Source organism: Protopterus annectens, chromosome 1.part0 (assembly GCF_019279795.1).
Source record: "Protopterus annectens isolate FY-2018-M chromosome 1.part0, PAN1.0, whole genome shotgun sequence".
Lineage (NCBI taxonomy): Eukaryota > Metazoa > Chordata > Ceratodontiformes > Protopteridae > Protopterus > Protopterus annectens.
In genome coordinates, this window is record NC_056725.1 from 1,624,131,601 (window position 1) to 1,624,145,475 (window position 13,875).

General features: G+C 38.3%; 1 protein-coding gene across 1 annotated transcript in view; it reads left to right on the plus strand.

Annotated features, from left to right (window-relative positions):
* The window catches only part of LOC122799249 (cytochrome P450 2D15-like), a 405,628-nt gene that overhangs the window by 258,475 nt on the left and 133,278 nt on the right, over positions 1–13,875 (plus strand). Inside the window, exon 7 of the mRNA XM_044068194.1 lies at positions 4,151–4,289. Within this exon, the coding sequence (XP_043924129.1) occupies positions 4,151–4,289 (139 nt within the window). The remainder of the gene's footprint in view (positions 1–4,150; positions 4,290–13,875) is intronic.

Consider the following 13,875-nt stretch of genomic DNA (forward strand, 5'->3'; position numbering starts at 1 on the left):
CACTGAGTGTCACAATTTTTAGTTTATGTTTGATTAGTTTTACATCCAGCTTTCACTCAGCAGAGCTATCTCAGGTAACCCATGTTGGCAACTGGACACTGGCCATCCAGTAGCTTATTGATGTAATGCTGCTGGGTTTTATGGTGAGCATACACTGGTCAATAGGGGCAAATACACCCCTCCCACCATTAGCATGGGTCCGTGGCATAGGTTGGAATAGACTTGGTCCTCAAACCAGTATCCATACCCATTTTGGTAACATTAGTCCACACAACCAGATCACATAAAGTCATATTTTTCCACCATTGAGTGGCTAGTTCTGCCACTGTCCACAGTCTGTGATCCATCTTCTCCTATCCTGAGAATACTGTGCACCACAGTAAATGCTCAAAGCAGTTGGTCTGTACAACTCTTCCCCCTATAGGGTACCATCTAGAATTTGTGCTGTTGCCCACAGCTCCATTCTTATGTGAGTTTGAAATGGAAACACTCAGCATGTTTTTCAGAGGTGGGAGAAACCCCACAGAGACACAAGTAGGGCATGTAAACTCCAAACAAGCATTGGTCAGATGTCAGGATCAAACCTTGTTCCTTGTGCATGAGAGACGAAGATGTTAACCATTCACCAGCTCACCGTTACCTAAATATATTATTCTCTGGAGAAGTGGATACACCACCAAGTGATACACAGTGTCTCTCTCACACACACACTCACACACACACACACACACACACACACACACACACACACACACACACACACACACACACACACACACACACACACAGAGTCATGCACAAGCCTTCCATGCTGGGTATGAAACTCCTACCTTTCTAGGTTACCTAACCTAAACAGCAGTCTGCTAGTCATGAGTGCTACAGCTGGACAGAAAAACAAGAAAAATGCCTAATGCTTATCAAATGATATATAAAAACCAGTGCATACCAAGATTATATATCCCTTGCTTTAAAGGAGGTATGGGTCTCGTCGAAATTGATTACATGAGTAGATCTGCAGTTATGGGACTGCATACATATCTGCTTGACCTCATAAGGTCCAAACATAGTGAAAGTTTAAAAACATGAGAAAAGCAAGTTTAAGATGACCTCTCTGCTTAGTTTAGCAGAAACATTCAGGTGAAAAGCAGGAATGGAAATCAAACCAGAAGTAGACACAAATCAGACAGCAATTGAATATGCCAAAAACAAAAGAAAGAATATTAGGAGAAGGATCAGATGAGAAGGAAAAGAATGTGGAAAAGCCATAAATATAGTGGCAAGTATACACATCTCTTGAACAACTTCGTTGATCAGGGTTTGATGCAGGAATGGTTAAGGACAGGTGAGTTGAAACCAAAGGATAGATGGCTGATAATGGCAGCCCAGGACAGTGGACTATGTACACTTTGGTTTACAAAGTCCATTGAACATGTGGGAGCAACCAACAAATGTAGGTTTTGTAAAAAATAATTGTAAACAGTTGCACATCTTGTTGCTGGGTGTGATACACTCATGGTAGAGGGCCTGTACACCGAGAAGCACAATAATATGGCAAGATTGTTGCACTGGTGATTGTGCAAACACTACAATATTATAGTAGCTGAGAAGCATTGGAAACATAAACCACAAAGCATTACAGAGAATGATGAAGTGTACATCACATGGGATCACCCATTACTAGTATTCAACAAAATAGATGAAAGAAAACCAGATACTGTTTAGTAGTCCATGAAAAAAGACAAAAGCATTGATCATTGAAATTGCTACATCTAGCGATTATAGTGTCTCACATACAGAGAGACACAAAGTCATAAAATATCAGAATTTGCAGGCAGACATGAGAGCAGTCTGGAAGAATGATACACAGACAGTTCCAGTAGTAGTAGGAGGAATGGGTATCATAAAAATAATTATAGTTGTATTTAGATATGTTACCAATACATGCAACTCCATATGAATTTTAGAAGTCAGTTCTGGGCACATTATAGGTGCTGCAAAGAGCACTTTTAGTTAATGTCAAAGACTGAAACAATACTAATTTCATAAACTATAATCATATCCTGATTTACGAATGGGTCCATTCCCATCATGGTATTAGAAACCCAAAAGACTGAGAAATTAAAAGAAAAAAACCTCAACAGTGGAACAAATAGTTGATGTCAAAACCATGGACTAAAACTAAATACCAAGAAGTGTATAACTGTATACTTCAGCAAGCATGTCTCCCCTCGTAAATATCACATTGACAACACACCCCTGAAAATTGATCCTGCAGTTATAGATCTGGGAACCTGTGATGACAAAAAGGTATATTTTGATCACCACATATCCACTTTATAAGAAAGTATTAAAAGGTATTCTACCCAGCTCCAGAGAGGCCAATCATTAAGTATAATGCCCCCTTCCTTATGTACCTGCCCAAAAACGTATCACAAACTGGAGCAACTACAACACTTTTTCAATAAAAAAATTCAAAGGCCTAAATTATAAAAACTATCCCAAAGCCTTATCCTTCTTCTCAGTATCATACAGGTTACTGAGAAGCAGCCTCTGCCTCATGTAGAGAGCTTCAACAGACCCACTTCTGTCAGACCTATTACACATTCACAAGTCGAATGGCATAAACACCCTCTCAAGAGTTCTCAATTTATTTTGCATAATAGATAGCACATGTTAGAGGGACATGTTTGTATCACAGAGAAAACTGCTTCTGTGGAACAGCCTTCCACTCCACATAAAGCAAATTACTTTTCTTAATCTATTCAAACATAATTTGGATGAGTGGATGGGTAACTGTAAATTCATCCCCAATTTATCACCACTGGCCTTCATGGATAGGAGAAACTTGCAAATGTTTCAGCATATCATTGCTTGGCCCATCCCTTGGTTATTTGTATGCAAAAATATAAGGGCTAAAATCTATTGTGGGAATGTAAGGTTAGGCTTCTTAAGATACTCACAGATTAATAGACTGAAACAATACTAATTTCATAAACTTTAATCATACTGTAATTTACAAATAGGGATCATTTCATTATGGTATTCAAAACCCAAATGACTTGGAGAAATGAAAGGAAAAAAAACATGAGAGAGACCTCAACAGTGGAACATATAGTTGATGTCAAAACCATGGACTAAAACTAAATACTAAGAAGTGTATAACTGTACACTTCAGCAAGTATGTCTCCCCTTGTAACTATCACATTGACAACACACCCCTGAAAATTGATCCCTAGCTAAAATCTGTCTCTGTTCTTGTTCAAAACCAGGATAAACTACATCCCTAAATGTGAACAAGTACCTCTTCATTCCTTATACCTCCTTACTATCCCTCCTTCACTTACTTCCTTGCTACTATCTAATTATCTTCCCTGACTTTCTCTTTAAATATACCATAAGCCTGTTTTCCCTCACTTTATATTTCATTTCCTATTTGTATTAGACTAACTTACCTATAGTTTCTCTACAAACTTCTAAAATTTCTCTAAATATTAAATGATTGTCATATACATTGTATCGATTCTTAAGCAATATTTTTATATTATGCCTAATTTGTTATAATTATTATTAACTACAGATGTTTTTGTGTCATTTTTGAAGATTGTAAAATTATTGCTCTTGAAATGTTTTATAATAATTTGGAACTTTTCTCACTGGGCCTCTGCTAAAAATGGGCTTCTACCCAATCGGACTTCCTGGTAATTAAATATCAATACGTAAACAATAACAAGTACTTATGAACCTATAAGGCACTGTTGTACAGTAGGAAAGCATGAGAGATGACTTGGGTGTCTAAATGCAAAATATATTAAATTAATTAGAATTGAGAATATAAAATAAAATAAAAAGTCAGTGTCACTTAAAAGGTAGATTTGACCTTTTCTATAGTCTTATTTTGATGCAAGCTGATTTTTTGTTCTGAAGAAAAAATGTTTTATGTGTATCTTCTTCAACCTGATACAATAATACTTACAAACCTGCTTTGTATGTTATCAAACTTTTATGATAACTCAGTATTCTGAAATCTGTTTGTAATGTTTTGTAAAATTCTGATGTATTTTTTTAATTTTTTATGTATCTTATCTGTCTCCATCTACTTCTCCTTTCCACCTCCCTCTCTGTCTCACTCCATGAACTATTTGTTTTACAGGTTAAAGATGAAAACAGCAGCTTTAATATGACAAACTTGCTGCTGACAGCTTTCGACCTCTTTGCCGCAGGAGTAGAGACTACCACTACAACTTTACGTTGGGCATTACTATATATGCTTCTACGACCAGACATTCAGAGTACGTAAATTTAAGTTTCAGTTTTTTAGATCCAAAATAGAGCTCTGTCATCCTTGCACATCACTGCTAAAAGGTCAGCACAGGATTGTATGATACATTTAGGAGATCGCATTGACTATAGTAGATATTACTTGAATCTGTTATCAAAATATTTTTGTAACCTTTCAGAATTTCTAGCTTGAAAATATAGAATCTGACCTGAAAGTGTTTTTCCCCTGAAATGTGCTGCAATTTAAATGCAGAATCCACTCTGCAACAATTCATTCCCTTTCCTTACAGTAAAACAAAACTGTAATTTTTAATCACTGAATGTTTGAAAGCCACTAATTCATTAATATAATGCATATGGGATTATATCCTGCCAAAGCGTCAGGGCACCTTCCATGCACCTAAACTGTCAGGCAGCTTGAGCTAAACTGAGCTGACTAAAATACAAATTTGGCTGTGAAGCCCTTCAGAGCTTTTCTGTCAGCAGAGAGAGGGAGGGTAAGCCCTGAAAGGACAGTGTTAGGAACAACAAAAATAAATGTCCACACCCTGATGTATTTTACTTAAACAACTGCACTATGTTCATCATATTGACCACCACTGCAGTAGCCTTAGCTATATGGGTAGATTAACTTTGCTAACTACATTTGGGAGTTGGAAGGAGAAGAGTTGAGAAGCCCCTGGAGAATGGTGCTTGCAAAGCTTGATCTGGACCTAGAGAAGGAATCAAGCTTATAGTGTTTTGTAAATGTATGCACAGAGGATCAAGTAGCCTTCTAGAATACTTCCAGAATTCAACCCTTTCCAAAATGTCATAGATAAAGCCAGGGCACTGGTAGAGAGGGCCTTGACCCTGCCTGCCATAGATTTGTTATGGTGAATATAACAAATGGTAATAGTATAGACAGTCATTTGGAAATAGTCTGTTTTTTTCACAGACTTCTTCTTACCTTCACAAGAAATGAACAATTGATCTGAAGACCTGAAAGATTTAGTTCTATTAGGATAGTACTGGAGTTGTCTATGGACATCCAAAATATGGAGCATTCTTTATCTCACACTTTTAGGTTCAGAAACGAAAATGGGGAAATGGATAATTTGGCTTAAAGTAAATTCAGATACCACTTTAGGCATAAAAGAAGAATTAACACTCAGAGAAACCCTATCCCTATAGAAAATGAGATGGGGTTGACTCACCATAAGCACTTGCAACTCAGAAACCCTTGTTGCAGAGGTCAGAGTAATCAGTAAAACTGTTTTTCATGTTAAGAACCTCAAGTCAGCCAGGTTAGCTAGTTCAAATGGAGTAAGTGTTAGCTTCTGTAAAACAAAATTAAGATCCCAAGAAGGGGATACCAATTTTCTTGGAGGCCTCTTATGCAAAACCCCTTTCAAAAACATTTTTCCATGAGACTGCTTTAAAAGAGGAGGATCCATGAGCAGACATGCTGAAGTGGCTGATAAAAGAACCCTGATTGAGGAATAAGAAAGGCCATAAGATAGTAACCCATACAGATATTGTAAAAGTAGAGGACAACTACCACTGAATGGGTGTTGGTTACATTGTTGGCACCAACTGGAAAAACTTTTCCATTTCTTAATATATGATTTTCTAGCAGCAGGCTTTCTTACCTCCATTAGTACCTGCTGCACATCCTCAGTAACAGGTGTCTAAAAGGAATGAAAACCCTATCATCCAGGCAGTTAAATGAAGATAATTGATATTGGGGGTGTATCAAACACTCCTGTTCTTGTGTGGTTTGATCCAGTCTGTGAAGAAGCTTGTGGCAATTGCCTCTGGCCATTTCCAAAAGAAGGGAGAAATACAATTCCCTGGGCCAGAAGGAAGTCATCACAATGATCTTGGGAGATTCTGTCTGAATCTTCAGATGTGTCCTGGATATTAGTGGAAATGCTGGAAAAGTAAACATGAACATTCCTGTCCAAGGAAGAGAAAAGGCATTTGTCTTCCAGGACATCTTGCATTAAGTTCTAGAACAAAATCTTGCCAGTTGATTGTTCAGAGAGGAGACAAAGAGGTCTCCTTGAGGAAATTCCCACAGATGGATCAAATTTTGGAAGACCCCCTGATCAAGTTTCCATTTGTAAGGGTCTGCCCTGGTCCTGCTCAGATTGTCTACCACACAGTTTTGCTTTGATGGAATGTAGGATATCTGTAGTGTGATATTGTGGTATGAAGCTATATCCCAAGCTAACATGGCTCATTTGAAAAGAGGGCATGACCTTGTTCCCCCTTCCTTGTTGATGTACCACATGACTGTGGTATTGTCTGTATCAACTAGGGCAGCGCAGTGGTGCAGCGGTTAATGCTGTCACCTCACAGCAAGAGGTTCTTCGGTTCGATTCTCAGCTGGGGTGCCTTCTGTGTGGAGTTTGCATGTTCTCCCTGCGTTCGTGTGGGTTTCCTCCGGGTACTCCGGTTTCCTCCCACATTCTAAAGACATGCTTCTGGAGCATTTCTCCCCGGGCCTCCACTGAAAACAGGATCTGTGGAACCTAGTCGGACATTCCCGGTCAACAAATGTTAAATAAAATAAATAAAAAATAAAAAACTTGAAGAGGTCCCAGGGACCAAAGATGATTCAGAGACTTGAGTGCCTAGATCAGGGCAAGCATCTCCTTGATATTTATGTGCTTGCAGCTGTTCTTGGTGCTCCACACCCCTTGCACTTTTATCCCTCCTGAAACTGCTACCCAAGCAAAGTCCAATGCATCTGTAGTGACTGATTGCTTTGGAGTAAGGAGGAAGAAGGGGAGACATGGATTTAAGGATATCGGTTGTCTCTACCAAATTATTTCTTTTCCAACAAACCCCAATACTGGGACTTGAAAATAAAAAGGGTGTTGATGCTGGGATGAAAGAGATTTTGGATACCACTGTATCTTTTTCGTGTGGAGTTTTGCAAGGAATATCATGAAAATCATAGATGCCTTGAGACCCAAAATCCTGAGGTATGTCCTGTCAGCGACCAAAGTCTGAGTGGAAAACCTTAGAAATAGCTCTAGATAAAAATCTGCTTTTCCTGTGGAAGAATTGCTCTTTGAAGTGAGGTGTCTACTTGACATCCAAGGAACATGATCCTGTGGGAAGGAGTCAAGAAAGATTTTTGAATGTTCTGTTGTAATCCCAGCTTGTGTAAGAGATCTCTCACCTGAGATAGAGAGATTTCTGGCACTTAGAATAAAATCCGCAAATATAAGCAAGTCATAGTCATCTAAAATGGAAAAATGTGGCTACTTTATAATCTGCAATGAGATATAACTGCAGCTAGGTACTTTGTGAATATTGTTGGTACAGATGATAGTCCAAAGGGTAAGGCGGAAAACTGATAATGAGATCCAGACACACAAAACCTTAAGAAAGTCTGGAAGTCTGGAAGACTAGAGATGTGATAATAAGCATCTTTTAATTCTAGTGCTTACAGGAAAGTTTGAAAGAGGAAGAAGAGATAACAGGTTGTAAAGTGACATCATTTTGAATATGGCCATTATCACAAATAGGTTTAGGGAAGAAAGATGTAGAACTGGCCTCCAAGAATTTTCTTTCTTTGGCAATAGGAACATCCTTCAATAAACCCTTCCACACTTGAGAGACAGGAACTGGTTTTATCACTCTTTGGGGCAATATGTGAAGAAAACCTGATAGAAACAAAAGAGTCTGATCTGGAGGATGAGAAATGCCCCCCCCCCCCCCATAAAGTACAAATTTACTCCCTCTGCCATCTGTAACATAGATGAATGATTTTCAGAACCAATTTGTCCAAAACTATCTGTTGCCAAAGAGAAACATGCAGATTCAGACTTTCTGGAAGAAGAAATGGCCAAGGTGGGAGGGGTTGCTAAGGTTTCTTGAATAGTGATTTTGACCTGTTGGACTGTGTTTAGTCTTGGGAGATTTGAGACTTTTTTCAGAACCCCCTTGACATTTCTTCTTACATATCTAGTTCCTGTATTTTCTTGGGATTGTTTGTTAAATTAATCAATTAATTAATTAACTAATTAATTAATTAATTGTTCTGCTAAACTTGGATAAGAAGATAGAAAATCCCTTGGAAAATTTGGAAAAGAAGGGCTGAAAAATCTTAAAGATTCCATGGATCAGCTTGTCACTTTCATCACAGTTTTTGACCACCTCTACAATAGAGGGACCAAACACTAAATCTCTATCCAAGGAAGAATTTAAAATCACATTTTTAACATCCTCTGGGAGGTTCAGAGAATGGAGCCATGCAAACCTCCTCAGAACAGTATCAGTGGGCATAGCCCTGGAAAAAGCATCAACAGAGTCATACACATACTGTAAACAATGGGTACTGACCTGTGCAATAGAAGAAACTAAATTATTTAAAGCAGATTTTCCTTACAAGAAGAAACTGCAAATAAAGCATTCCTCATATTTTCACAAATTGTCAAAACAAACTTTAACATATGAGCCTGACAATTCAAATTACTGAAAATCAAAGTTGCATTAGTATACACCTTTGCCCCATACCTGTCAATGATTTTCTCATCCTTATCAGAAAGAGTAGGGCTGGAATTAACTAAGTGCTTAGCTGCAGTGGGATCAACTACAGCTGTAGCTTCTGAGTTAGGCTTGCAAATAGTGTACAAAATTTTAAAAGACTGAGGAACTTCATATAGCCTATCTGCCTTTTTAGGGGCAACTGGCTGACTATCAGGAAAATTGCAGGCAGTAACACATTCATCCTCTAAAGGAGACAGAACGGGAGGAATGGGTGTAGGTTCTGGAAAATCCTTGAATAACAACTTATACTATTTTCTGATGGACTGAGAAACTTCAGTGTTCCCCCACTGAAAATACTGATACATTCTAGCAATAGTAATCTGAAAAAAGGGTGAAAACGGAGACCACACGCCAAGTAAACTTCAATCCACTTTATTCACAAATGCTACTCAATGACACACGTTTTCATCCACTACTCGTAGACTTCATCAGATGCAATGAATGACAAAACCTTCAAGTTCTTATACATAAGCCCCCATTTTAAACACCAATCGAGTTCAAATACCAGTCAAGTCGTTTATATAATGGTATTAAAAAAGACCTACTATATGTATGCAAAAATTTTATATTTTCATAAAAATCAAGTGTTAAAAGATTTTTTAAAAGAATATAGATAATATAATATAATATAAAATGTAGTATAATATAAAATGTATAAGTTAAGAATATATGAAGTAAAAATATGTATGTGTTAGTCTCAGCCTCTATAAAACCAATGCAATCCCACCATCTACTGGCCACATGTTAAAAGTGCACAAAGAATACACAAAAAATACAATATATCTTCAGAATATTAAAAGTAAATAAATTCCAAGGGATAAGTATGGACAAGGTTATATTTAACCCATGAATTATTAACTCCTCAGAGCTTCGCCTCTCTGAGTTTTAATAGGGGGGGCTATATTAATGTTCTCATTTAACCCTGGGAATCTCCCTGCGTCAAGCATAACTTGCCAATATAACTCCCTATACTCTAAACAGGTTTTCCAGGGGCACCCTCTAATGTCCATAGGCACATTTTCAAGAATAAAAAAAATGAACTTTGCTTGGTTACATGCCGCAGTGTGTTTAAACAAGACATTCTTATCGTTGCCAGTCCTAATATCATAAGTGTGTCCATAAATACGTTTCCTTAGCTTTTGCTCTGTCTTACCTGTGTAAAATGCTCCAAAATGAGAGCAGGTCACAAGGCAAACTACCCTCTCACTATTACAGTTGTAATAAGAGGACCCACAAATTTTCCTGTCTCTGCTGGGAATGTAAATACTTTCCCAGTGTGAGATATATTCAAACTGAGGACAAGCCCCACACCGGTAAGTCCCTTTTCGTTTAATATTGACATCTTTTTTACTAAAGTCATACTCGAGCAAGTTCTTAAGATTCCTACCTTTTCTATATGTAAATTTCCAAAGGGACGGTTTTGGAAAAGGTAAGTCAGTAAATTCCATAAATCTGTTCCATTCTGTTTTAACAATGTTGTTAAAATAGATAAAGTCAGCATTCTGTTCTGTAATAAACGCCCTATTACTTTCATCAATTAATACATTCGTGGGGTCATACTCGTGCCCCATAGCCAAACCCTTCCCTAACACTACACAGGGAAAATCAGAAACTGAGCTCTCCTCTATGTCTGAATCAGAAATCTGAAGAAGAAATCCTGTAACCGTCCCTGTATCTTCCAGTTCAGATTCAGCATCTGGAATCTCTTCAGGAAAAGAGGAATCCCTCTTTCTTTTACCAGCAACTACTTTACAAGAATGATCAATAGCCTGAATTAAACCCTGAGCCAGACCTAGTAAAATACTCCTATCAAAATAAAATTGAGGTGAAGTAGATATATGCTTGGTTGTCTTTCTTTTTGACAGGACCAGCTGTGTTACCAATGGCAGCAGCAGCTTCTCCAGGGATGGACACAGCATTCTGTAACAGGGAAACCTTCCATGTTCCATCGCTCAGGACTGACAATAGTTCTCCCTTGATACTGGTGGGACCCTAGCAGCTGCAGAGGATGTGGCTAACCCCCGGTCCATAGTGGCTGTAGGTGCTATACCACATAGATTCAGGGTAAAAGATGAGTGGTCTGAGGTACAACAAATGGCCACAGCAGAGTCACCTACCGGTGGCTGAGGCAAATTCTTAGGCTGCAGTGGTGGCAAAGGCTGTTTGCATAATTTTTTCTTTTTGTGGCTGGAGGGAGGACCGACTGTGGAGCAGGTAGTATGTTCCATGTTCAAGGCGAAAATGGTGCCCCTTTCCCAGGGAAGACTAGCAGCAATTGCTGGTAAATACTACCAGTCCACAAAATTACTTTTTTGATAAAAAATATAGTAAAAAGCACTTTAAAACACTATTCCAGCTTCACAAAAGTAAAATAAACACAATTTCCCCACACAGAAAATGTTTTCAGTTAATTTATACCACTTTTAAACTGACATAAAAAACGAGTGTTCCATTGAAACATAATGTTACTGTCTTGAGACAGTCCATTAAAACACAACCCTCCTAACTTTAAAGTAACTTTCCTGAAGAGGAAAGTAATAAAAACATCAATAAAATTAAGCAAATGGAAGTTTTTTTTTTCACCAAAGGGAACTTATCTGCCCAGCAAAGGAAAGCACAAGCCAACTGTTGATCTTCAAGCAGAAGTAAAGATCTGAAGGGCTTTGCACCCAAACTTGTCTTTTACTTAGCTCAGCTTGAGCTGCCTGACAGTTTGTGCATGTGGAAGCTGCCCTGAGGCATTGGAAGATGACCAGCTGTTATATCCTTGGGAGGAAATAACCCACTATAGATAAGGCTTCTGCAGCAGTGATCAATATGATGAATGTCTGAACAAAAGATTAATAAAAATACAGAGAATCACAATATGTCATAACCTGGTAACATTGGTAAAATATTGGCTAGGAAAAGGATATAAAGGGTAATAGCAAATAAAGTCTTTAGACAAGGGATAACTACTAGTGGGACATCAAACAGATCAGCAGTGGAGCCAGTTACCAATTCAATAGTAACTGGCAGTAATTTTAGTGTGGTGGTAAATAACTGTTTAGACAAGTCAAGACCAGATTCAAAGTGGTACTTTAAAGCACAATAGCTACTCTGTTATTATATGAAGGAGCTTAACATGAAAGACTTATGGTGGGCATCATATCTCTCAACTGTCCAGATTTTCACAGAATGTCCAGATTTTTGGCTCATATTTTTGGTCTGTTCCTCATAAAATTTGTGATTTTCTGGCAAATCACTGGGATGATCTGAAGACTGAAGTCACTAAGTAATGATATACATTTGAGTTTCAGACTACAAATACTTCAGAAAATATATGTTAAAACAAACCCTGTTACTCTAGCAACTTTCTAAGTTTATAAGAGAAATATTTAAAATATGACCCCATTTTGAGCCTTTGTCCCCCATTTTGTCAGGTTTTGTCCAGATTCTTGTGCCAAGAGGTTAACAGGTATGGTGGGCATTACACCCAGGAGGCCTGACTTTACTTTTTCAGGATAAACATACAAACCGGAAGTTACTTAGATATGCTGTGGGGTACCTCCTAAATTGTGTGAACTTTCGGCTTTTCCTGGTTAGGGGTTGCCACAGTAGAACTTCGTTCCGCTAATGATTGGCAGTGGATTTTATGGTGCCGAGCTGCCAGCCCAATGCCCAACCTTCAAAGAAAGCACACCCATTCATGCATGCACCAACCTGCATGTCTTTAAACCTCATACGACCATGGGGAAGACATGCAGACTCCACACAGAGGGCGCTCCAACTGAGAATCGAACGGGAGAACTTTTTGCTGTGAGGCGACAATGCTAACCGCTGCACCACCACGGCCTTATATTGTGCCATAAATAGATGGCATAGAATTTAAGCCTTGTGGAATGTTAGATCACTTAGTCATTTATTAGGATGTAAGCACCTTCTCAGGAGGGTGGGTAAGCAAAAGCATGGGGAGTAGATTCCTTGATCTTTCTAGATGATAGGCAAGGGGGGTTGTGCATGAGTGAGAGCTCAAACTGTACAATCCTATGAACATCCTTCCTCTAAAAACAGAAATCATTTAAAGAATTGGCTTCAACACTGTGTAAAGGGGCAGGGATATGTTAAATGTAAACACAAAAAAAAATTAGAGATCTAGCATGGGAAGTACATTTGAGATTGGAGATGTGTGTGAAAGAGAGGAATAAATGCTGCAAGCACTAAGGCTTTATAAGGCAACTCACAAGAATGGAGTGAAGCTAAGGTTAAGCTACCAAATCATTTCCTAAAGTGGGTTGCAACAAGGAAATAAACCTAGAAAGTTATTATCAAGGGAAATGTAAACAGAAGCAGCAAGTGTGAATTACTCCATTCAAAGCAAAGAGAGGAGAGTGGTAACCAAAGGGAAGGACCTGCTTATTAAGTATTATGCAGAACTCTATTCAGTAAAAATATTAGAGAAGGTGAGGATTGTGGTGGACAAGTAAATACATTTTTATGACAGGCCAAGTTGAACACATTTTCACAGGGGTACTTGACTGAGCTTGCTAGGCTTATTATGGAGCTGTCCAATGGAAAGGCTGCAGGCCTAAATGGGCTGGATGTAGAAGCATTTTACTTAATATGCACAGAGTTAACCCCAACATTTATACTGATATGCATAGATATTCATCAGAATGAAATATGGTGTCAGCCATTCTAGTTTTTCAGGCGCACAGATTTTAAGTTCCAGATACTGGATCACATAGACATGGGTAATCTTGAAGGAGATATCCTGAATATGCTGGAGAAAAGTGAACTCATGTGGCAATTAAAACTGAACTATTTTAGGAAGCCTGGACTAAACTACTACTGTTCACTTAAAAGTGTACTGGAACTTAGAAAATTGCCACATTGTATACATTACTAACTTTATTTTATTTTATTCTTCCAGTTGGTTTTAAATGCCATTTTTAATTGAAGTATATTTTTCTTTCTATCATCGTACCCCCAGATTTAATAAACTCCATGTAGGAATACTGCAAATCCTACACGGAGTGTACCATGGCCATCTCTGCAGCTCCCCCTTGGCAG